The sequence below is a fragment of the Bufo bufo genome, chromosome 3 (assembly GCF_905171765.1).
Source record: "Bufo bufo chromosome 3, aBufBuf1.1, whole genome shotgun sequence".
NCBI lineage: Eukaryota > Metazoa > Chordata > Amphibia > Anura > Bufonidae > Bufo > Bufo bufo.
Genome location: NC_053391.1, coordinates 404,494,010 through 404,521,221, shown reverse-complemented (window position 1 = coordinate 404,521,221; position 27,212 = coordinate 404,494,010). Strand labels below are relative to the sequence as shown.

The following is a 27,212-nucleotide window of genomic DNA, read 5'->3' as shown; positions in this document are numbered from 1 at the left end:
CAAGCAATGAAAAATCTAAAGTGATAAAGAATGGAGACAGCACTCCTTTATGCAAGATTGGTGATCCACTAATCCAGATGCAACGTTTCAGCTAAAAGGTTGAAAAAGGCTTCTTTTAGCCAAAATGTTGTATCTGGATTAGGGGTTACCAATCATGCATAGCAGGAGGGCTGTCTCTTTATCAGGTTGGATTAATTGCATGGAAAATGTGTCATCACATGTAAATGTATTTTTATTTTAATTTTTACATTAAAATGACATAAGGATTGCACGGATTTGCACGTGGAAAACCCATTATGGAATATAGTTGCAGCAAAGTGCATGAGATTTAAACAAGAAATATTTCCATGTGTATATTAATATGCAGTTTGGATTTTAAATCCACAGCATCTCAATTCTGTGGATATTCGCTGCAATAGGAAGGGTTAAATTCACTGTTTGTTCTCTCTATGAGACTGAAGGAAATAGCTAAGAGCTTAAAGGGGTTTTCCAACTTTTTTACACTGATGTGACCTATCCTCCAAATAGGCCTTCAGTATCTGATCTTTGGATGTCCGACACACCCTGGACTCCCACTGGTCACCTCTTTGAGCAGGCTGCAGCACTCCTGTGAGTGTTACAGCCTTCTCGCAGCTTACTCTAGGCCAGTGACATCACCATACAGTCACGTCAGTCACATGGCCTATGCACAGCTCAGTCCCATTCAAGTGAATGGGGCTGAGCTGCGATACCAGCACAGCCGCTATACAACGTACATACTGTGCCTAGTAAACTGTGGTCTCCTTAAACAGCTGATTGGCAGGGGTCCGAAACCTGGGATCAGAAACTGACATTCTATCCTGAGGAGAGGTCATCAGAATAAAAAAGTTTTTCTCCTTCAACTGGATCAAAACAGCCTTGTGTTAACAAGGGTGTACCTCCTTAATATGTATATCAACAAAGAGAATCGGTACAACATATTTACCTAATAAAGTTACATTTTATTATGACATAAAACAACATACAAACATAAATGTAGAGACCATACAGCGTGCCTCAAGAGGCAGTCCACAATACATCCACTGCTGGCAGATTTAGATTATTTCAGTTTCCGCAATCACATTAAGGATGTTGTGGGTGCAGGGTCTAGATCAGCATGTATTATTCAAAGCTGCATCTAGCCATAATATCACAACTATCTCCGATGTGAGGCGGATTAAGCATAAGTGCATAACGGGCATGAGTGACATCCATATATTTTGATCATACCCATCCAAACAATTAAGTTACTCATAAATAGTCAAAATAAATGTATCGGATCGATCTGAATTGCTCACCTACCCGATATCCAGTGGCATGCGTGTGGGCTCTCTCTATCAGGCGTACTCCTCGACGTACGTTTCGCTAATGCTTCTTCAGGAGGATTCCTTTCTAATGGCTAGGGAGGTCTTTTTAAATGACTAGTGGCCAATGGCTGTTAATCCCTGCGTCATGTGATTCCATTGCTGATGATTCCTATAGCGGCGCATCCCGGAATCGCCGGATATGGGTACATATGGGACTTCCGCCCTTCCATCAGCGCGATCGAAGTCACCATACAGTCACGTCAGTCACATGGCCTATGCACAGCTCAGTCCCATTCAAGTGAATGGGGCTGAGCTGCGATACCAAGCACAGCCGCTATACAACGTACATATTGTGCCTAGTAAACTGTGGTCTCCTTAAACAGCTGATTGGCAGGGGTCCGAAACCTGGGATCAGAAACTGACATTCTATCCTGAGGAGAGGTCATCAGAATAAAAAAGTTGGAAAATCCCTTTAAAGTGGTTATCCCATTTTATAAAATTCATGTCTATCATTAGAACATGCCATTAATATTAGAAGGATCTGCAGCCTGCCAACCACCTTTTTAAAGGAGCCTTTTCAATGGTTACCTCTGTTTGCAGGCTGGTTCTTTCTCAGAATGATGTACTTTTTGTAGAAGCTGTTCTGTGTATTGCAGCTTTATCCAATTCAACAAACAGGCCACAAAACTCTAGAACCCCTTTAACCCATAGGTAGCCACCATCTGCATTTAGTACTCTCACTTTTTGTCCACATGCTGTTACTGTATTGTTGGGATGAGGTATAATCTGGGAATCTGTAACTGTCCATTTGCATTAGGAAATTTGGGAAGCCTATTTCCAGATATTACCAAGCTACTATTGCTAGGACATAAAAAATGACATTCACATGCATAGCCAAATGTCATCAGATAGCGGGATATTTACTGTATTAAAATTCTGTCTACAAAAGGCATATAATTCCCGCACAACCACCAGCATATCATAGATTTATTTTATATACATTACAATGGCGGAGAAAAGATTACAATTGAGTGTGGCCTTTAGTGCTTCAGGTTATTTGCCCTGAATCCTTATTGTTAGTAATCTGAAGTATTGCAATTTATTTAGCTGAAACTACCGCAGCCTTCTTTTACCATCCAGTCTTATTACCCTAATTTCTTACAAATAGAAAAATATATGAATACATCCTTATATATAATTGCAAATCATCATTAGGGTGTGCATGGTTTCCATTTCCCCAATGCCGTCCAATAAATCTTAGTGGATTTTAATTACACAGATCTATCACCATGCTTCACGGATAAGTACATCCATTATTATATATTGTAAAGCATTAAGAAACTTGAAATAAACTTATCAGTGCTTGTAATTTTCTTCTGCACGAAATGTGCCGAGAGAATGTTTTTTTTGTAAGATACCAGTTCTTCTGGTATCTCTGTATGAAAGGAAACTCATCTTGGCATAGAATCATAAATCTTCAAAACTCTATTAGCAAATGTGTTATGTTCTCGTCCAGCATGAGATAAAATAATTAGTCTACAAAGATGGGTAATTATTATAATTTAGACTGTTGCTTCTATTGATGTTGTTTATAGATGATTCAGACATACTGTATTTCAGAGGGGTGTTTGTTTTTGCTCTTCTTGCGTCCAAATGTGTCTGAATCTATGAACAGAATCAAGCAAGTTATGCCCATATACATGCTTTCTAAATTGGCAGAATTGTATGTACAGAGGATATAAAAAGTCTACATACCGCTGTTAAAATGTCAGGTTTCTGTAATGTCAAAAAATTAGACAAAGATAAATCATTCCACCTTTAATGTGACCTATAAACTGTACAACTCAATTGAAAAACAAACTGAAATCTTTTAGGTGGAGGGAAGAAAACAAAAAAAATAATAATAATAATGTGGTTGCATAAGTGTGCACACCCTCTTATAACTGGGGATGTAGCTGTGTTCAGAATTAAGCAAGCACATTCAAAATCATGTTAAATAGGAGTCAGCATACACCTGTCATCATTTAAAGTGCCTCTGATTAACCCCAAATAAAGTTCAGCTGCTCTAGTTGGGCTTCCAAAGCATCAGAGGAATCTCATTGTTAAAAGGTATCAGTCAGGAGAAGGGTACATAAGAATTTCCAAGGCATTAGATTACCATGGGACACAGTAAAGACAGTCATCAAGTGGAGAAAATATGGAACATTACCAAGAACTGGACGTCCCTCCAAAATTGATGAAAAGATTAGAAGAAAACTGGTCTGGGAGGCTACCAAGAGGCCTACACCAACATTAAAGGAGCTGCAGGAATATCTGGCAGGTACTGGCTGTGTGGTACATGTGACAACAATCTCCCGTATTCTTCATATGTCTAGGCTATGGGGTAAAGTGGCAAGACGAAAGCCCTTTCTTACGAAGAAAAACATCTAAGCCAGGCTACATTTTGCAAAAACACATCTGAAGTCTCCCAAAAGCATGTTGGAAAAGGGGTTATGGTCTGATGAAACCAAGGTTTAACTTTTTGGCCATAATTCCAAAAGATATGTTTGTCACAAAAACAACACTGCACATCACCAAAAGAACACCATACCCATAGTGAAGCATGGTGGTGGCAGCATCATGCGTTGGGGCTGTTTTTCTTCAGCTGAAACTGGGGCCTTAGTTAAGCTAGAAGGAATTATGAACAGTTCCAAATACCAGTCAATATTGGCACAAAACCTTCAGGCTTCTGCTAGAAAGCTGAACATGAAGAGGAACTTTATCTTTCAGCATGACAACGACCCAAAGCATACATCCATAGAAACATAGAATGTGTCGGCAGATAAGAACCATTTGGCCCATCTAGTGTGCCCAATATATCTGAATCCTATTAATAGTCCCTGGCCCTATCTTATATGAAGGATAGCCTTATGCCTATCCCATGCATGCTTAAACTCCTTCACTGTATTTGCAGCTACCACTTCTGCAGGAAGGCTATTCCATGCATCCACTACTCTCTCAGTAAAGTAATACTTCCTTATATTACTTTTAAACCTTTGCCCCTCTAATTTAAACCTTTGCCCCTCCAAATCAACAAAGGAATGGCTTCACCAGAAGAAGATTAAAGTTTTGGAATGGCCCAGCCAGAGCCCAGACTTGAATCCGATTGAACATCTGTGGGGTGATCTGAAGAGGGCTGTGCACAGGAGATGCCCTCGCATTCTGACAGATTTGGAGTGTTTTTGCAAAGAAGAGTGGGCAAATCTTGCCAAGTCAAAATGTGCCATGCTGATAGACTCATACCCAAAAAGACTGAGTGCTGTATTGAAATCAAAAGATGCTTCAACAAAGTATTAGTTTAAGGGTGTGCACACTTATGCAACCATATTATTTTATTTTTATATTTTTTCTTCCTTCTACCTAAAAGTTTTCAGTTTGTTTTTCAATTGAGTTGTACAGTTCATAGGTCACATTAAAGGTGGAAAAAGTTCTGAAATTATTTATCTTTGTCTATTTTTTTTTACATCACAGAAACCTCACATTTTAACAGGGGTGTGTAGACTTTTTAAATCCACTGTACCTTGATTAGAATAGGATTTTCCTTCCATGTTTGCACACCCCTTTTACAGTTCAACCGCTGGGTCTATTAGCTGATCACCCTAGGTCTTGCTGTTGGCACCCTTGGCTAAATCAGCCTGTCAACCAGGCATTTACCTTGCAGCGGTCTCTGCAAGGGAAATGTAGTATTAGTTGGTGGCAAATGAATGACAAACTCTGTTCTGGCTCTTAAAGGGGTCCCAAACAGGAGACCCCTCTGTATGATGCCTATATTCCCTAATTGGATATATGGATAGGGTTTGTCTTCCTGGGGTAAATCCTTCATGAGGGGCCAAAAAGCCCCTCTGCCACATAAAAAGGCTGCAGCATTATAAATGGTACATGGTAAGTGTCAGGCCTGTTACACAAATTGCATTGGTAGGTGTCAGGCCTGTTACACATTTTGCATCGGTAGGTGTCAGGGCCGTTACACATTTTACATTGGTAGGTGTCAGGCCTGTTACACATTTTGCATCGGTAGGTGTCAGGGCCGTTACACATTTTACATTGGTAGGTGTCAGGCCTGTTACACATTTTGCACTGGTAGGTGTCAGCTACTTCAAGGTAAGATTCTGACAGTAGTTATTTATTACCGAATGCCAAACTAAGTAGTCGCTGAACAAGTGTGGGCTGGCTGTCTAGCTCAAAGGACCCTCCACCAGAGCTGATCATACTGAAATTATACAACCTTGTGACCACTATACACTATACACCTAATGTAAACACATAAACAATAACTAGGACTTTAGCACCCTACACTTTAAATGATAAGATAGGCACTACTGTTTGCTGCTAATATATATTTATAAGTAGCGGTTGTATGTGGAACGAGGACTGTCAGCAGTACTTCATCAATCACCATTTTCTTTGGATAAATAAATAAGACTATACCAATATGTAAGATGACTGATTCGAATGATCTCTTCTCGCACCTTTACAGGATTTTCAAATGTTGCGGGTTTGGCTCAAAAACTCTGTGCCATATTGGATTCTTTCTCAAAATTATATAACGCAGATGTGATAGGATTTGATTCATCTATAAATGGTAGGCATTGTAAAGTATACACAATAAAGTTACAGTTTGTTATGTAATTTGTTTTTCCATTTTGCTGAATTAATAATATTTTCCCCTGTGCTTATTTTATTTTAAGGAAAAAAAGTTGGCTTTTCAATTTCTGAGCTCAACAATCTCCTTAATGAGGCCAGTCATACTCTAAAGTATCTGTGTAAATGCCACTCGGAGAACCAAGGTAATTGATGCTTTACAAATCTTTTACTTGCCCGTGTAGTAATTAGAGATGAGCGAATCGAAGCTGACAAAGTCGAATTCGTTTAGAATTTCAGGAAAAATTTGATTTGCAGCGAATGGGAATTTCCTTGCGCTTTGTGGTAACGAACTGCATTTTTCCTAAAATGGCGGCTACAGGTGTGAGGACTGAGGACATGGGGAAAGAAACTCTGGGAAGGTGGGATCAGCCAGCCCTATAAATACGGCAGCCATCTTAGAGTCAGACATTTTCTAGTGTTCAGAGTGCAGGGACAGACGTGTGAAGGGACTAGGGACAGCCATTGGAAAAACTATTGTGGAAAAAAAAGACAGAATAAAATATTTATAAGTGCAGGGAAAGGATAGAGAGGATTCATTTCACAGCATCTTAGTGCAGGGAGTGACAGTTATTGCAGTTATTTCTGGTGAAAACCTATAGGGGCGTATTACAGTAAAAAAAAGAAAATATATGCGCACTGCACTGTTGCAGTTATTTATGTTTAAAGCGTATAGGGGCGTATTTCAGTAAAAAAAGAAAAATATATACGCACTGCACTGTTGCAGTTTTTTCTGGTGAAAGCATATAGGGGCGTATTACTGTAAAAAAATGAAAATATATACTGTAGGGGTTCGCTCTGGTAGTTAGGCTAAGCGGGCGCAGTATAGAGGCAAAATACAAGTTCGTACTTCAAGCTTCAGTGTTTATTCACACATGATGCCAAAAACAGAACTTCACTTTTACAGTGTTGGTGTTACTTCACACCCAATGGCAAGCTAATATAAGAAATGCCACCTTGGTGGCAGTTCTGCCTTAGAAAGTTCAAATAGGCTTTAGACGGCCTGTTCCCCTGACACACGGGTCTCCACTCTCCAGCACAGCACAGGCCTCAGATCCTAGCACACAGACCTCCTGAGCTCCACTGTCAGACGGAGTTAATCCTCTCCACCTGGCAGTGCTGGCTGGTTTTATGCCTGGCAAAACCCGGCTAGGAACGTGGGGAATAGTCACCCACCCAGCACTTTGACTACTCCCAGTAAGAGCCATCCCGGATCAGCTATTACAGCCATGCTAAGTACCAAGGTGTCAAACAGCAACTGCTGCTGACACATAAAAACCGGCTCTTACTCCATCGAGGCCAGGAACCTCGGTGACACATACCTATCATCCACGATGATTCCTTGTACCTTCTTACAATATGCACTGCATTGTTGCATTTTTTCTGGTGAAAGCGTATAGTGGTGTATTTCAGTAAAAAAAGGAAAATATATACGCACTGCACTGTTGCAGTTATTTCTGTTAAAAGCGTATAGTGGTGTATTACTGTAAAATAAGGAAAATATATATGCACTGCACTGTTGCAGTTATTTCTGTTGAAAGCTAATAGTGGGGTATTTCAGTAAAAAAATAAAAATATATACACACTGCACTGTTGCAGTTATTTCTGTTGAAAGCTTATAGTGGTGTATTTCATAAAAAAAGAAAAATGTATACGCACTGCACTGTTGCATTTTTTTCTGGTGAAAGCGTATAGTGGTGTATTACAGTAAAAAAAAAGATATATATATATACGCACTGCACTGTTGCAGTTATTTCTGTTGAAAGCGTATAGTGGTGTATTTCAGTAAAAAAGAAAAATATATATGCACTGCACTGTTGCAGTTATTTCTGGTGAAAGCCTATAGGGGCGTATTTCAGTAAAAAAAGGAAAATATATACACACTTCACTCTTTAAATTTTTTATGGTCAAAGCGTATAGTGGCGTATTTCAGTCCAACCAGAAAAATAATTTTCTCAGTTCACTTCTGCAGTTAATTGTGGTGAAAGTTTTTAGTGGCCTATTTCAGTAAAAAAAAGAATAATATATTTGTCGCTTTTAGGGGTGTTTTTAATTTCCGTTTAAATTTGTTTAGTTCAGCTGCAAGTATGTCAGGCAGAGAAGTGCCAGGCCATGCACAGGATTGGCAGAAGCCTAAATGTTTCTGACGCAAGCAGAGGTCACAGCAGATTAAGGGGGCGTGACAGCAGGAGTCGCAGTGAGAGGCCTGAGCTCCCGGTGTCATCTAGCGGTCGTGTCTTGACCAGCAACCCTGCGGTTCTTGATTGGTTAACTCGGTCATCCACATCATCCCAAGTGACATCAGACACCCCCAGCAAAGAGTCGGTGGGTTTGTCAGACACAACCCTTAGTTGGCATGGCCCGGGAGCAGGCCCTGTGCCCTCACCTGTCCTCAACCTGCCTTTCTGTTCCCTCACCGCGAGAAGTACTACATGCTGTGGGCTCAGCTCCACTTTTCAGCGAGAAAGAGCTACTAGAGGACAGTCAGCAGCTACTGGCCACCCAAGATCTGGAGGAGACATCCGCCGCCTCCTCCACTAGGCGGGCAAGTAGTGATGAGGAGAGTGGCGTGGGAGGTGGTGTTGCGAGTGGTCAGGCTCCTGACCCAGAGACCGTTGAGGAGGACATCAGTGACGTGCAGACACTACTTGATGAAGCTGATCGCACTTGGGAGCCGGGTGCAGAAGGGGCTTCATCATTATCAGGAGAAGAGGGTGGTAGCTTGCCTGTGAGGCAGCGGCTGAGCCAGCAAGGTAGCAGTCACTCAGTACGGACTGTTGGGCGGAAACTAGGCGGTGTGACAGTTTTTTTGTGAAACCGCCAAAGGAGGTCAACATGGCCATATGTAGAATATGTGGGCAGAAGGTGAAGCGTGGCCAGGGTGCCAATGTTGGCACCACGGCCCTGCGTCAACATATGCAGCGTCACCATAAAGTGGCCTGGGAGAACTGTGGCTCCGGTGTGGTGGTCCAGCCTGCTGCAGCGACCGCTGCATCACCCAGTGGCACTCATCCGGTATCAGCCAGTCAAGGCTCCACCTCCTCAGCCGAAGGGAGCTGTCATTCCCTTCTTCTGCTGGTCCAAATGCTCCTGCTCCTACTCCTCGTCAGTCATCCCGTCAGCAATCGATAACCGAAGCGATTGCCAAGAGACAGCAGTATGCGTGCACGCATCCAACGGCGCAGAAGCTATACGTGTTCCTGTCCAAGTTGCTGGTGCTGCAGTCCCTCCCTTTCCAAGTGGGGGACTCTGCACTTTTCAGAGAACTGATGGCTTGTGCCGAGCCGAGGTGGAGAGTCCTAAGTCGTCATTTCTTTGCGAAAAAGGCAGTACCAGCCCTGCACAAATATGTAAAACAGAGGGTGGGCCAGTCTCAATGGCTGCTGGAGAGGGGTGGGGTGGCAGGAGCAGTACCAGCTCCATCAACATCAGCCTGAGTCTACAGTCGCTGATGAGTAGCTTTCTAAACCCGCATAATGAAGAAACTACTCACCAGCAGCAGCAGGTAGACCTGGATCAGGACCTGAACCAGCAGGTGGTGGCATACTTAGACAGCACCCTGCCACCCCACATTGAAGATCCGCTGGACTACTGCGTAGCCAAACTGGATTTGTGGTCACATTTAGCAGAATTTGCCATGGAAAAGCTGTCCTGCCTGGCCAGTAGTGTGGTATCAGAGCCGGTGTTTAGTGCAGTGGGGGCCATAGTTACCCCATGGAGAACTCGCCTGTCCGCCCAAAATGTGGAGAGACTGACCTTTGTCAAGATGAATCAGGCGTGGATCAGCCAGGATTTCCAACCACCAATGCATCAGACTAGATCATGCATGGTGCCACACACTTTGATTAAAGAGACCGGTTTCTAATGACTACCTGCCTCAGCTACTACTCTGTTGCTGCCACCCGCCTGATGCCACACATCTGATGCCAAGTGCTCCTTTCTTTCAGCCACCTTCATTAGTGGGCACTGGTTTTGCCACCCACTGCCCTACTCTGTTATCAGTTCACTTTGTGGTCTCCTGATTCTGCTGCTGCTACTGCCATCTCCACACTATGTCACATTGACACTCTGTGGTATCCTCTTGCTGCTACTGCTGCTGCCATATCCACATTCAGGGTCGTCTTTAACAAGGGGCAAAAGGAGCAGCTGCCCCGGGCCCAGTTGCTCCTGGGGGGCCCAAGGCAGCTGCCTCTTGAGCCCTGCTGGCCACTGCCCCGGGTGTCAGGCTGTCAGCTACACAGGGGGTGCTGCCATGCCTGCCGGCACTCCAGGCAGCGTACTGTGAGAGCTGTGATTCTCTAGGACCTTAGATGACATTATCACTATGTGACCAGTAACCTAGCAATATTACTGGTCACATGGCTATGAGGTCATCAAGGTCCTACCAGGAGTGTTGTGACAGAAGTTTGCCTTAACTGTGGAGCTTTTTTGTTGTTGTGAAGATTACATCAGAAAAAGGTGACAGAGGCTGTTATGCTAATATACTGTAAACTACTGTATAGTGAGGTGCTGTATAGTGTGGGGGCCTGTATAGTGTGGGGGCCTGTATAGTGTGGGGGTCTGTATACTGTGGGGGGCTGTATACTGTGGGGGGCTGTATACTGTGGGGGGCTGTATAGTGTGGGGGGTTGTATACTGTGGGGGGTTGTATACTGTGGGGGGCTGTATAGTGTATATTGTGGAGTGCTATACTGCTGTACTGTATACTGTGGGGGGCTGTATACTGTGGGGGGGCTGTATACTGTATATTGTGGAGTGCTATACTGCTGTACTGTATACTGTGGGGGGCTGTATACGGTGGGGGGGCTGTATACTGTATATTGTGGAGTGCTATACTGCTGTACTGTATACTGTGGGGGGCTATATACTGTGGGGGACTGTATACTGTGGGTGCTGTATATTGTGTAGTTCTATACTGCTGTACTGTATAGTGTGGGGGGCTGTATAGTGTGGGGTGCTGTATCATGTATAGTTTGGGGTGCTGTATACGGTGAGGTGCTATACTGCTCTACTGTATACTGTGAGGTGTTGTATACTGTGGGGTGCTGTATATTGTGGGCTGCTATACTGCTCTACTATATACTGTGGGGTACTGTATAGTGTGGGGTGCTATACTGCATACTGTGTGGTGCTGTATACTATAGGGTGCGATACTGCATACTGTGTGGTGCTGTATACTATAGGGTGCTATACAGCATACTGTGTGGTGCTGTATACTATAGGGTGTTATACTGCATACTGTGGGTTGCTGTATACTATAGGGTGCTATACTGCATACTGTGGGGTGCTGGGGCGCACTGTAACACTAGGGTGAGCCGAGCCCCGGTCTCCTTCCTGCAGAGCGGTGCCCACTTCCAGCCTGAGCCCAGCTGCCCAGAGCACTGATCCTGAGCCGCTGGAGTCTTCAGAACTGGAAGTATTTACAGTCATTCACTGTACTCTACTAGATGTGTGGATTTTTTGTGTGTGTTGTGGTGGAGGGCGTGATTGCCTGCTAAGGTGTGGGAAGGCGGGATCCAGGGGGCCTAAGTAAATTTTTGCCCAGGGTCCAATCAATATTAAAGACGGCCCTGTCCACATTATGTCACTTTGCCACTTTGTGGTATCCTCCTGCTGCTGCTGCTAGATCCAAATTTGCCAGTGTAGGGAGAGGTTGCTTTGTGAAGCAGGGACAGACTGTTAGGGACACCAAACGCTAGCTAATTGGGCCACAAAAGTCCTTTTAAGGACTGGGATAGGTGTGCTATCGATAGGTGTGATATAATGAGGGGTGTGATATACCTATAATATACTTTCTAACATAGAAAGTATATTATAGTGCATTTGTATTGTACAGCAGTTGTGTGCGGTTCTGCTGCGATACCGCAGCTATATAGAGGGACAAACGCTATTGGAACAACTATTTGCAATGGGTGTGATATACCTCTTGCCCCAAAAAAAAACGGATTGAGGGGTGCGATATACCTGCTTCCACCAAATATTGATTCAGGGGTTCTATATACCTGCTTCCACAAAATACTTATTGAGGGGTGCTATATACCTGTTTCCACCAAATATTGATTCAGGGGTTCTATATACCTGCTTCCACAAAATACTTATTGAGGGGTGCTATATACCTGTTTCCACCAAATATTGATTCAGGGGTTCTATATACCTGCCTCCACAAAATACTGATTGAGGGGTGCGATATACCTGCTTCCACAAAATACTGATTAAGTTCTGCTGCCATATCCACATTAAGTCACCTTGCCCCTCTAGTCTGATGATGCTGCTGCCATATCCATATTATGTCACCTTGCCATTCTGTGGTATCCTCCTGCTGCTACCATATCCACATTATGTCACCTTGCCACTCTGTAGTATCCTCCTGCTGCTGCCATATCCACATTATGTCAACTTGCCACTCTGTGGTATCCTCCTGCTGCTGCCATATCCACATTATGTCACTTTGCCACTCTGTGGTATCCTCCTGCTGCTGCCATATCCACATTATGTCACTTTGCCACTCTGTGGTATCCTCCTGCTGCTGCCATATCCACATTATGTCACCTTGCCACTCTGTGGTATCCTCCTGCTGCTACTGCTGCTGCCATATCCACATTATGTCACCTTGCCACTTTGTGGTATCCTCCTGCTGCTACTGCTGCTGCCATATCCACATTATGTCACCTTGCCATTATGTGGTCTAATGATGCTGCTGCTATATCCACATTATGTTACCTTGCCACTCTGTGGTATCATCCTGCTGCTACTGCTGCTGCCATATCCACATTAGGTCACCTTGCCACTCTGTGGTCTCCTGGTGCTGCTTCCACCTCACCACAATGTCATAGGTCCATTCTGTGGACTTCTCATGTTGTTCTCACCCTCCCCACTTCATGACTGATCCACTATTTTGGCTTTCGGCCTGGCTGACATCATGATTTGTTTGACCTTTTTTCTGATCTGTCAGAAGAAAGGAAAAATTTGACGCACAACGGATCCTGTCTGTGTAGCAGCTGTAATGCCTGTATGGTTCCATCAGAATTAGCTTATGATTTGGTAGCCAAAAGCAGGAGTGGGTACACAGAAGACATGCAAATATTTCATTCAGGTGTCATCTCTGTTTTAGATCCACTCCTGTTTTTTTTTGGCATTAGAAATACTGATGGATTACTGAGCAAATACTGACTGAGTGAAGGCGTATGCTCCCCAGACAGGATCAGTTTTTTGGGGGTTATTGCTCTGAAGGATCAGAGGAAAAATAAGCAGTGACGTCAACATAAACTTACTGCTGACACCCTCTCCACTCTGTCGGGGGGCTCTACTTGTATAAGCGTTTAATAGAAACAGGTTCTGTAGACATCTATGTGGAATCAGCTGACGAGGCTGTAAAAGGAGTGCGCTTCTTCTTGACACTAACATGGACCTGTAAGGCAAAGGTTTAAAAGTAACATCAGGAAGTATTTCTTTACTGAGAGAGTAGTGGATGCATGGAATAGCCTTCCTGCAGAAGTGGTAGCTGCAAATACAGTGAAGGGGTTTAAGCATGCATGGGATAGGCATAAGGCCATCCTTCATATAAGATAGGGCCAGGGGATATTCATAGTATTCAGTATATTGGGCAGACTAGATGGGCCAAATGGTTCTTATCTGCCGACACATTCTATGTTTCTATGTTTCTGAGTTGATACTTCACTTATTTGGGCAGTCACGGGGCCAAAACGGACCAAATAACTGAAGTGTGCAGTGATTCTAAGAGTGACGCCTGTCATCTGCATGTCATACAGACTCACAGTATTTCACTACCAAAGCAGACTCCCTATGCGTGTTACTGCAAGGCACAGTGTTCTACATCACTAGAAAGGCTCTCTGCAGCCAGGAAATAGCAGTTTTTTAACGTAATTTGCAGCAAATTTAATCAGATCGAATCGATTTTTTTCAAAAAAATTTGACGAACCGGCATCTCTACAAATAAAACAAACCATAAAATGTATTTCCAAAATAATAAAGCTGTTTTGATGTTTAGTATTTAAACTGTTCTTAAAGAAGTTTATACTATAAAGTGGATTATGCTAAGTATAGTAATTAAAGATATGCAAGCAATATACATTGAGATGTCAGTATATTTTAATGTTTGACATTTTTTGGAAACATATTTTTCTGCATACTGAAAACTTTATGCTGAGGACGAGGTGTTTGTCTGGTAGGGTCGATCCTGCTGATTACAATGAGATACCTGTCTTGTGAAAGATGTTTGCAGAGTTCCTGAGAAAAATAAACTTTATTCTTAATGCAAACAAGGGCTTCAGAACACAAAGGGGCAAGGACTAGCTCCTCAGTGCACCTCAGCTACTCAGCTTTCCAGTGCTGGCCATCAGTGCACTGAAGGAATAAAAATATTTTTTTTTGTGGCAACGCCGCAACCGGTTTTCACTTTTTTTAAATTACTATTGACTCTAATATCAAACCTTTGATATGGATACCAAGAAAGCCTGTAGTTTCTGACTAGGAGGTCTACTAGAGACAATTGAAAGCAAATGATACATGAAGAGAATTTATCATTTTTATATAGAGAAAGAAGTATTGTACTACGGCAGGATGATTTACAGATATAAGCTTACTGTATATCTCTGTAATGTATCCGCCAGAAAAAGAAATACCGGCACTGACTCGATTTCTAGCTGTTTGATGTAAACATAAATTGGTGACTTGTTTATATCTCAGTGCACATTTCCTAGAGACTACATCAAAAAAAGCTTTAAGGATATTATGTGACATATTTATGTTCTGCTTTGACCATTGACTTTGTTCTTGATGAACCAGAGGTATATCTTTGCAGATGACACATTGCTACATAACTTCATGCTCGGATGAATCTCTCTTTGCCTCCAATGAGTCACAAAACACTTTTCCTTACAGCTAAATAATTGCTTGTTTGTATTGCTGTATCTGGGTCTATTGTCTTAGCAGGAAAATCTAAACACGTATCTCTCTGTGAAGTGATGTAAGAAATATATTTCACCAGTACATACTAAATGGTAAAACACTGGTAACCCTGACATGGAAAGGGACTTAGAAATTTTTGTTGACAATAAACTCAATTGATTCTAGCAAACAGTGTCAGGTAGCTGTTGCCAAGGCAAATAAGATAATGGGTTGCATCAGAAGGGGCATAGATACCCGGGATGAGAACATAGTCCTGCTACTTTACAAATTACTAATCAGACCACACATGGAGTACTGTGTGCAGTTCTGGGCTCCTGTGAGCAAGACAGACATAGCAGAGCTGGAGAGGGTCCAGAGGAGGGCTACTAAAGTAATTACTGGAATGAGTGGACTACAGTATCATCAGCCTGATGAAGGTGGCGGCCTGCCACTGAAACGCATAGCTAGCCTTTTATCTTTATTTTACTATGTATGTTTTTAATAAACTACCAGTTTCTTAGTCAATCCAGAAGCACGCCTTTGATATTTTTCTCATCCCATTAAACATTTTTTCATTGCCTAACTGTAGTTGGGAAGGATTTTTTTCGCCCTAAATTAAGGAACTCATGGAGTTTTTTTAATTTTTTCTGGATCAACTTTGCAGGATAACAGTCTGAACTGGATGGACATATGTCTTTTCCAGCCTTACAAACTATGCAATTAAACTAAAAATAAAAATTATAAACATCTTTAAATGGAAATGTAAACTTTAATATGGGTAGCAGCAGTGATCTTATAAGGAGAACAGGTCTCTATGATAATATCATTGAGACCTGTGTTTTGGAACCACCATGATCAATAGTACTTCTTTTAGATCATAAATTTCTATTACTTACGGGTTGCTACTACTATAGTAGTCATATTTACTACTGGAATCACTGAAGCTGTATATTAGGGAGTATTTTCTACACAAGTGAGAAGCACAGTAAGGATTAACCCAGAGTTCATGTAATTAATTTGGCGACTACACGTGCTAGTAGGTTAACTAAATAAATAGGTGTCACTAAAATATAACTTTTATTGGATATATATTAAAATGATTGGGGAAGATTATTATCATAGAATGTAGTCCAATCCCCCTAATTTCTCAGGGATAATTCACCAGGGGGTAGCCAGCCAACTTGCAGGCACCTCTATCTCCCCGGGGACAAAGAATGTCCAATAATTCCTCACGACATTAAGTGTATAATAACACTATTGCCTAATGTGTGCCTGGACCTCAGTATGTCACTGATACTATTCACATTCAGTTAGTAGACAATGGCCTCTCCCACACACTTCCTTTTCCACTGCTCACCTCCAAAGATTTTCCCCACCTACTATACTATAGTGCTGGCTATGAACACATTAGCTCTAGCTGTCTCACTTTCGCTGTTACTAGCTCTGACTGTTAGATGCTGTCATACACTCATGCTGTGAACTGTGACATCTGTGCCACATCTTGTTTGTCAAGCTTGCATATAACATTTAATATGCGCAAGGCGAGCAGTAAGGGACGGGGAAGTGGCCGTGATGCTGATGGTTCACGCAGAGGCCGTGGCCCTGGGCGAGTTGAAACTGTGCCTGCTGCCAGAGCACAAGAAAAACAATCACCTAGCTTCCTGTCCCAGTTTGCTTGGCGTCGCAGGACAAAACTCTTGAAGTCAGACCAGTGCGACCAGGTGGTCGGTTGGCTTGCAGCAGATAATGCTTCCAGTCGGTTAAGCACCACCCTGTCTTCCACCAAGTCCAGTTTCAGTAGCCAAGAGCCTTGTCAACAGAATCCTCTCCCTGATCCTCCTTCCTCCCACCATGGAGAGTCTGGCCAAACAAGTGATCCCACACTCGAAAATTCCGAGGAGCTCTTTTCATCGTCATTACTTGATTTGGCCCTCTCGCTAAGCACGCTTGAAGAGGGACATGAGATCTTGTGCCCTGATTCCCAACCTTTTGAGCATTCACAGTCACAAAAACATGACGGTGGGGAACGGCAATTAGTGTTTAATGAGGTGAATGATGATGAGACACAGTTGTCAATCACTGAGGTTGTGGTTAGGTCAACAAATCAAGAGAATGATCAGAGTGAGGAAGTGGAAGAGGAGGTGGTGGACGATGAGGTCACTGACTCAACCTGCGAAGGTGGAAAGCCGAGCGAGGACAGCAGTACAGAGGGGGAAGGATCTGCAGCACCGCAACAGGCTGGAAGAGGCAGGGGGGTGGCAAAAGGGAGAAGGTGGACCACACCAAACAGGCCCACAACTGTTTCACGGAGCACCGCCTTGCGTAAATCTCCCTTGCCAAGGGGTAGGTGTTCCGCAGTATGGCACTTTTTTGAGGAAAGTGCAGACGACAAAAGAATAGTAGTTTGCAACCTGTGCCACACCAAAATGAGTCGGGGCATGAACACCAGCATGATCCGCCACATGGCATCCAAGCACTGTAATAAGTGGGACGAACGCCTGGGTCCACAATCTGTGTCTGCGAGTCACACCACTGCCTCCTCTTCCCCATGGTATGTTCTGGCCAATCGCCTGTCGAAGGTGCAGGCGAGGATGCCTCCTGCCCTGCACCTGGACCTTCGCAAGCACCATCAGCGACCACATCCACTTTTCTGTCCTAGCTCAGCATCCAAATGTTATTACCCCAGGCATTTGAACGCAAGCGCAAATACCCAGCCACCCACCCACAAGCCATAGCACTAAATGCATACCTCTCAAAATGACTGGCCCTGGAATTGTTGCCATTTAGGCTTGTCGACACTGAGGCCTTCCGCAGCCTGATGTCGGCGGCTGTCCCACGGTACTCTGTCCCCAGCCGCCACTATTTTTCGAGGTGTGCCGTGCCCACCTTACACCAACATGTGTCCCGAAACGTCACACGTGCCCTAACCACTGCAGTTACTGGGAAGGTCCACTCAACCACGGACACATGGACAAGTGCATTTGGCCATGGATGCTACATTTCCCTGACTGCACACTAGGGTTGAACGGTATACCGGTGTTCACGATATACCGCGGTATTAAAAAACGGCAATATCGCTATTTTCCTAATTACCGCTGTATTTTGTGATGTCATCGAAGCGGTCATGTGCGCTGACCGCTTCTAAATATGCATCCACCGCCCCTGCACCTTGCATAGCGCTGAGTATGTTTACTTCCCCTCCCACCACTCGCTTCTGGCTCCTTCTTGCTCCGCCTCCCTTATTCAAGTCTCCACACTCCACCCACCACCTGACATCACCGTCCGTCACCCACCCGTGCCGGTTCTATTGTATGTGGCGAGACTTTTCCTGCGGCTGCCTTGCTCGTGTGCTCTGATGACGAAATTACAAACGTATTACTTCCCGCAGCGGGCCGCCCCCCGACTCTCCCTCCTCCTTGCTTCCATATTCAAATCCCTGCCCACCGACATCTGATGTCAGAATCAGAGCACACAAGCGAAGCAGCCACGGGAAAAGTCTCTCCAGACTCCCTCCGCAGAAGAGTTCGCCACTTCGCCCGACTCCTGGCCTGCGAGGAGTGTCCAGGCAGAGGAACAGGAGGGAGTGAGAGACCCTAAAAAGCATAGAATAGTGTCAACACATTGATCTATAATAGCAGGCATTAGGGAATAATGAGTCACATGAGTCCCCCAAACATGAGCAACAAGAAGACATTACTGTATGTATGGTGGCCTGTGGCCACAAGACTTTATTATAACATCTCCTTGTGGCCCCCGCCCCCTACAGTATAACGTCTCCTTGTGGCCCCCATACAGTGTAACGTCTCCTTGTGGCCCCCCATACAGTATAACGTCTCCTTGTGGCCCCCATACAGTTTAACGTCTCCTTGTGGCCCCCCATACAGTATAATATCTCCTTGTGGCCCTCATACAGTATAACGTCTCCTTGTGGCCCCCCATACAGTATAACGTCTCCTTGTGGCCCCCATACAGTTTAACGTCTCCTTGTGGCCCCCCATACAGTATAATATCTCCTTGTGGCCCTCATACAGTATAACGTCTCCTTGTGGCCCCCATACACTATAATGTCTCCTTGTGGCCCCCATACAGTATAATATCTCCTTGTGGCCCTCATACAGTATAACGTCTCCTTGTGGCCCCTATACAGTATAACGTCTCCTTGTGTCGCCCATACAGTATAACGTCTCCTTGTGGCTGACCCCATACAGTATAATGTCTCCTTGTGGCTGCCCCCATACAGTATAATGTCTCCTTGTGGCCCTCATACAGTATAACGTCTCCTTGTGGCCCCCATACAGTATAACATCTCCTTGTGGCTGACCCCATACAGTATAATGTCTCCTTGTGGCTGCCCCCATACATTATAATGTTTCCTTGTGGCTGCCCCCATACAGTATAACGTCTCCTTGTGGCTGACCTCATACAGTATAGTGTCTCCTTGTGGCTGACCCCATACAGTATAATGTCTCCTTGTGGCCCCCATACAGTATAACGTCTCCTTGTGGCCCCCATACAGTATAACTTCTCCTTGTGGCCCCCATACAGTATAACATCTTGTGGCTGACCCTATACAGTATAATGTCTCCTTGTGGCTGCCCCCATACAGTATAATGTCTCCTTGTGGCTGCCCCATACAGTATAATGTCTCCTTGTGTTTTTTCTTTTAAAGGGGTATTTATCGCGATATATATCGTTATCGCGATAAATTTCTTAATATCGTTATCGTCTTAATATTTTTGATATCGCCCAACCCTACTGCACACTGGGTGAACATTGTGGATGCTGGGAGCGAGTTGTACCCTGGGATGGCACAGGTGCTTCCGATGCCGAGGATTGCAGGCCCTAATTCCTTCAAGGTTTCCGCCAGCACCTACGTTAGTGGCTCCAACACCCACTTCTCCTCCTCCGCCTCCTCCTCCATTTCCACCTCCGAATTATCCACGTGCAGCACCATCAGCCGGTAGCTGCAAGCAGTGCAGCAATGCAGTGGGGAAGCGTCAACAGGCCGTGCTGAAGCTAATATGCTTAGGGGCAAACAGAACACCGCCACAGAGCTGTTGCAGGGAATAAGAGACCAGACTGAGCTGTGGCTCTCGCCACTCAACCTACAACCCGGCATGGTTGTGTGTGATAATGGGCGTAACTTGGTGGCGGCTTTGGAGCTCGGCAAGCTCACACACATCCCATGCCTAGCCCACGTCTTAAACTTAGTGGTTCAGCGGTTTCTCAAAACCTACCCCAATTTGCCTGAACTACTGTTGAAGGTGCGCCGCGTGTGTGCACATTTCCGCAAATCATCGACAGCTTCAGCCGGTCTGTCAACGCTTCAGGAGCACTTGAAATTGCCAGCTCACCGGCTGTTGTGCAACGTGAGCACGCGCTGGAGCTCCATGCTCCACATGTTGGCCAGGCTTTGTGAGCAGCAGAGGGCAGTAGTGGAATACCAGCTGCAACATGGTCGTCGCCTTTCCAGTCAGCTTCCGCTAATCAGAAGCGAGGAGTGGGCATGGATGTCTGACCTCTGTGAGGTTTTAAGAAACTTTGAGGAATCAACACAGATGGTGAGCTGTGATAACGCTATTATCAGCGTCACCATCCCACTTCTGTGTCTACTCAAACACTTGCTGCTCACAATTAAGGACAGCGCTTTGCATGTGGAAAGGGTGGAAATGGGGGAAGAAGACATTACACAGGGTGATAGCCAGACCACCCTCCGTCCGTCTTCTCACCGCGAATTAGACGATCAAGAGGAGGAGGAGGAGGAGCAGGAGACGGTTGCCTCCGCTACAGAGGGTAGTACCCATGGAAGTTTAATTCCATCTGTTCAGCGTGGGTGGGCAGAAGAGGAGGAAGAGGATGAGGAGATTGAGAGTGATCCTCCTGATGACGACAGCAAAGTCTTGCCTGTTGGTACTCTGGCACACATGGCTGACTTCATGTTAGGCTGCCTTTCCCGCGACCCGCGCATTATACTTATTTTAGACAACACGGATTACTGGGTGTTCACCCTTCTCGACCCCCGCTACAAAGAGTACTTCTCATCTCTCATTCATGTGGTGGAGAGGACGAGCAAAACGGTGCAATACCAGAAGGTCCTTGTTGAAAAATTGAGAACGCTGGCGGCAGAGTCCGTAGTTCCTTGGCCAACCGAGGAGGGGAGACAAGGGGAACAAACAGCAGTTCCAACAGAGGCAGGGCAACACTCTTTAAGGCCAGGGACAGATTCATGACACCCCGCCAGCACCCTCACCCTGATGCGCTTTCTAGTGTCACAAGGAGGGAAACGTTTTGGAAGATGGTTAAGGAGTACGTAGCAGACCGTGTCAGCATACTCAGTGATCCTTCAGTGCCTTACAACTACTGGGTGTCCAAGCTGGACACATGGCATGAACTGGTGCTCTACGCCTTGGAGGTGCTGGCCTGCCCTGCCGCCAGCGTTTTGTCTGAGCGGGTATTTAGTTCTGCTGGTGGCATTATAACAGTTAAGCGTACCCGCCTGTCAACTGAAAATGCTGACAGGTTGACTCTTATAAAAATTAACAAGGCCTGGTTTGCACCAGACTTCTCGACTCCAACAGAGGAATGCGGATGAACAAAGGCACTTTAAATGTGTTGTTTATTGTACTCAATACACTGTATTCCCATGCACCCCTTCCACCACTAAAAAGGTTATATGGTTAAATCTTCCTTTTCTCATCCTCTTTCATCATATTAACATGCCTATTCGTCGCATATAATGCCCTCGCATATATGCCTTTGCATATAATTTTTTACAGGGTCAGCTCCACTGCAGGCCCTCGCATATAATGTTTTACAGGGTCAGCTCAACTGCAGGCCCTCGCATATAATGTTTTACAGGGTAAGCGCAACTGTAGGCCATCGCAAATAATGTTTTACAGGGTCAGCTCAACTGCAGGCCCTCGCATATAATGTTTTGCAGAGTCAGCTCAACTGCAGGCCCTTGCATATAATGTTTTACAGGGTCAGCTCAACTGCAGGCCCTCGCATATAATGTTTTACAGGGTCAGTTCGACTGCAGGCCCTCGCATATAATGTTTTATAGGGTTAGCTCAACTGCAGGCCCTCGCATATAATGTTTTACAGGGTCAGCTCAACTGCAGGCCCTCGCATATAATGTTTTACAGGGTCAGGTCACCTTCAGGCCCTCACCTAAACCTTCTACAAGGTCAGCTCAACTGCAGGCCCTCGCATATAATGCTTTAAAGGGTGAGCTCAACTGCAGGCCCTTACCTACAATCTTTTACAGGGTCAGCTCAACTGCAGGCGCTCGCATATAATGTTTTACAGGGTCAGCTCAACTGCAGGCCCTCACATATAATGTTTTACAGGGTAAGCTCAACTGTAGGCCATCGCATATAATGTTTTACAGGGTCAGCTCAACTGCAGGCCCTCGCATATAATGTTTTACAGGGTCAGTTCGACTGCAGGCCCTCGCATATAATGTTTTATAGGGTTAGCTCAACTGCAGGCCCTCGCATATAATGTTTTACAGGGTCAGCTCAACTGCAGGCCCTCGCATATAATGTTTTACAGGGTCAGCTCAACTGCAGGCCCTCGCATATAATGTTTTACAGGGTCAGCTCAGCTGCAAGCCCTCGCATATGTTTTACAGTGTCAGCTCAACTGCAGGCCCTTGCATATAATGTTTTACAGGGTCAGTTCCCCTGCAGGCCCTCACCTACAATCTTTCACAGGGTCAGCTCACCTTCTGATGATGACAGCGAAGTCTTGCCTGTTGGTACTCTGGCACACATGGCTGACTTCATATTAGACTGCCTTTCCCACGACACGCGCTTTATACCCATTTTAGACAACACGGATTACTGGTTGTTCACCCTTCTCAACCCCCGCTACAAAGAGAACTTCATCTCTTCATCTCTCATTCCTTTGGTGGAGAGGACAAGCAAAACGGTGCTATACCAGAAGGTCCTATACTAGAAAGTGCTATACTTGAAGTTATCTAGAGTCAACAAAACGGCAGCAGGCCCTCACCTACAAGTCCAGTCTCAGTAGTCAAGAGTCTGGTCAACACAATCCTCACCATGATGGCACACTGGGTGAACATTGTGGAGTTGTGACTGCTGGCCCCAGACTTGCCCTCAAATAGATCCTCGTTAACGGAAAGTGTACTCATTCCAATAACAGAGCCACTTAGGACTGCTGTATTGCTATTTATGTCACTACCTCCCCGATTCGGGAGTGGGTAATTGCCGCATGCCTGCTGCCTTCGTTGGATGCTTGTGCTTTAATATCTTGACCCACCCTCTATGGATGGTTCACAATTAGAAAAAAAAGGGGCAAGGCAACAACAGCCAATCAGATTTCAGCCTTTGACCTCCTTTGGATGTGGTAGCCCTTTCTCAGGCTCCCTCTCTGGCATCTAACCCTGATTGCCCGTGATCACAATGGTAGGCGCAGAAAAGAACATCGAAAGTTGATAGTGCAGACATCCGAATGGATCGTCGCCATCACGAGGACATACAATCGCCCAGAGGTTATCTAGAGTCACCAATGCGGAAGCAGACCCTCGCCCCTAATGTTTTAGATGGTTAGATCAGCAGGCCCTTGCTCCAAATGTTTTTGAGGGTCACCAGCAGGCCATCATTCATAATTTTTCAAGGGTGTGTATGATGCCCTCCTTTATGTGTAAAAAAAAAGGGTGTTTTGGAGTGCCGGTTCCTTGTAATTTTTGGCAGCCCTTTCACTTAGTGCATAGGCTTTATGAGTGTAGGAGTCCCACTACCTGAACTATTGTACCACAATGTGAATGAGGCCCTCCATTATGTGATATACAGGTTGTATCGGAGTACCTCTTCCTTGCAATTTTTGGCAGCACTTGCACTTTATATACAAGTAAATATACAGGAAAGAATGTTTTTTTTTTTCCCGGTTTTGTGAGTATTATTGTCAGTCTGTAAAAGTGGCATACTACTCGGACAACATGGTTCCCAGCAGTGACCTGGGAGTCCAAGATGCTTTGAGACATCCTCCCCATGCTGCTCCTGAACCATTTCGGTGGTGTTTCCATTAATTTCTGACCTTTTCCTATGAACCAGGCACCCTCCCCTCTTCAGAGCAGGGGGTGCCTGGTTTAATGCTCGGGTTCTCCCGTTGACTTCCATTATTATAGCATCCCGATATGTTCGGCCAGAGCACCCGAGCACTTTGGTGCTCGATCATCAGTGGTTCATATATATAATACAGATAGTTAGTGGGAGATAGTCAGTGTAGGTTACATAGTGATATAGTGTAGCAGATTCCAGTGCAGGGTGCTAGGTAGTGTGATATGAATTACTGTGCTGTGATAAGGATTAATGTCTCTGTTAGACATAGTGTGATGTCACAACAATACTTAGTGCACCAATCAGTAATATCTACTCAGACCTGATAAAATGTGAAGTTGCATGTATTGCGTAAAACAAAATGTGCATCAGTAGTGCTGACTGGAGATTGTGAATTCTAGAATTTGCAAATTTATTGCGAATATTATACGAAAAATTTGCAAAATATCGTGAAAATGAATATTGCCTATGCCGCTCATCACTATTCAGCAGCACAGGTTTTTTTGCTACTTTTATTAACAGAACAGTGTGACCTACATATTGCCCAAAAGAGTGTCATACACAGATCCTGCCAAAATAGTTTCATCCACAGATCCCCCCAAAAACAGTGTCATCCACAGATCCCCCCCAAAAACAGTGTCATTCACAGATCCCCCAATAAAGTGTCAACCACAGATCCCCCCTAAACAGTGTCATCCACACATCCTGCCAAAATAGCATCTTCCACAGTTCCCCCAAAACATTGTCATCCACAGATCCCCCCAAAAGAGTGTCATTCACATATCCAACCAAAAGAGCGTCATCCAGAGATGCACCCCCAAAACAGTGTAATCCAGAGATCGCCCATAACAGTGTGTCACTCACAGATCCCTATAACAGTGCGTCATCCACAGATCCCCCATAACAGTGTCATCTACAGATCCCCCATAACAGTGTGTCATTCACAGATCCCATAACAGTACATCATTCACAGATCCCACATAACCACCATTTGGTTCAGTTTAAAATATTTTTTTTCTTATTTTGCTAGTTGAGTCTTATGGTGTGGGAAATATAAAGTATATGATATGACTTACTAATTATAGTAATTTGCAGTTGCTTACAGTAACAACCCCTACTCCCCCCCCCCCAAAAAAAAAAAGGCTAAATAGCATATTATATAAACCATTGGACTAAAATGTTCCAATAATACTTCACGTCAAAGTATCACATCCAGTGAATGTTTGCATTGCTGTGCTATACATGTACATTTCAATTTGCTGCCAAGTCCCCAGTGATAAAGATGACAATCGTTACATGCCTTTTAGTTGGCCAAATTTTGCCTTTTTATGTAAACCATTCCTTTAAAAATGTTATTGACATTTTTTTTTGCACCATGGATCAATATTCCCTTGAAGGTTTTAGCTGCTAAATGTATGGGATCAATTCCTAAGAGGAAATGTATAAACAGCTAATGCTCAAGACTTCAGTGCAGGATAACTATAGTGTTTTCTCAAAGAGATGGCATATTGGAGTAATGCACAACTTATGTGTCTCTCTCTATACATCAAAATACAAGTGACAGAAGTGATTACAGCTTGTGAGTAATACTGCAGAGCTGGCTGCCTCCAGGAGACATGGCATCTCAGCTATTTTCCGTATTCTTTCACACACTTTAATAGACCTACTGAAAGGACCATCTTTCTTTCTGGAAGAGCAGTTATTAATCTCTGAGCAGTATATTTCCATATCATTTTGGACACTAATTTTCTCACTCTGGTATTAGGGAACCCAGAATTTGTGTCAGTTTTGATGCAGTGCGGCATGCCAGAATATGAAAAAGCCATAATTACTGCTGCTTTCATTTGAATTGCTAACCAGATACTGACATTTTGAAATCTGACCAATTTCTTTGTGATCCAGAAATTAGATGGAAAAATATGTGTGTTGAATTAGAATTCAAATGTTGAGACACTGAGGACATTAGGTAAATCACATCACCACAAAACAAGAAGGGCAACATAATGAAGTAGTATTGGATATTGGCTCAGCAGATGGATCAGATCTTCAGAGGAACATGATGCACAAGATGGTTTTCAAACCTTAACCATGTTACTGGCTGAATCATTCATTGTAACTGTTCTGCACAACGTTTAGTTCCCCTAAGTGCGTATGCATTTACAATTCTGTTTCCCTGGTTAAGAAATGCCATTGATTTAGTAGTCTCTCACCTGCTAGAAAGGGAAAATTGGTGACCTGGAATTTTAGAGAATTCCGTTCAGTATGCATCAGGATGCATGAGTTCAGTCCCTCTTACGTTTTTTGGCCGGAGAAAATACTGCATTTTTCTCTCTGGCCAAAAATCCTGAACACTTGCCTGAATGCCGGATCCGGCATTAATTTCTATTAAAATTGCCGCATTGATGGATCCGTTCTTCCGGTCCGCGCATGCGCAGACCTTTAAAAATGTGAAAAAAATTAATACCGGATCCGTTTTTCCGGATGACAAACGGAAAGACGGATACGGCATTGCAATGCATTTGTCAGGGGGATCTGCATCTGGATCCGTCTGACAAATGCGTCCGTTTGCGTCCGGATTTCCGGATCTGGCAGGCAGTTCTGGCGACGTAACTGCCTGCCGGAATCCTCTGCCACAAGTGTGGAAGTAGCCTAAGATAGTATATAAACATGCCCCCAACAACCATACACAGAGTATGGTTGTCGGGTGTGTGTTTATATACTATGTAAGTCATTATACTAATCATATGTTTGATCTAAGTGGGCGGTCCTAGTGGGGAGAATGAGGCAAGATTAAAGGGAACCTGTCACCGGGATTTGATGTATAGAGCTGAGGACATGGGTTGCTAGATGGCCGCTAGAACATCTGCAATACCCAGTCCCCATAGCTCTGTGTGCTTTTATTGTGGAAATCGTGAGATTACGACGCTCTAGCTTTCTGACGTCGAAGAGCAAGGAAGAGATTCTGAGAATGCGGGGCGGTGCTGGGCTCCTTCACGCTGGACTCATCTCACGTACAGGACTCATCTCAGGGTAATTTGCATATGGATCAAATCGATTTTTTACACAATAAAAGCACACAGAGCTATGGGGACTGGGTATTACAGATGTGCTAGCGGCCATCTAGCAACCCATGTCCTCAGCTCTATACATCAAATCCCGGTGACAGGTTCCCTTTAACCCTTCATGTACTGCCGAGGACGAAAAGGGAAACACACAC

General features: G+C 44.4%; 1 protein-coding gene across 1 annotated transcript in view; it reads left to right on the top strand.

The window, feature by feature from the left end:
* The window catches only part of LOC120993823 (dynein beta chain, flagellar outer arm-like), a 585,582-nt gene that overhangs the window by 156,008 nt on the left and 402,362 nt on the right, over nucleotides 1-27,212 (top strand). The window contains exons 45-46 of the mRNA XM_040422290.1: nucleotides 5,842-5,946; nucleotides 6,053-6,151. Coding sequence (XP_040278224.1) covers nucleotides 5,842-5,946; nucleotides 6,053-6,151 — 204 coding nt within the window. The remainder of the gene's footprint in view (nucleotides 1-5,841; nucleotides 5,947-6,052; nucleotides 6,152-27,212) is intronic.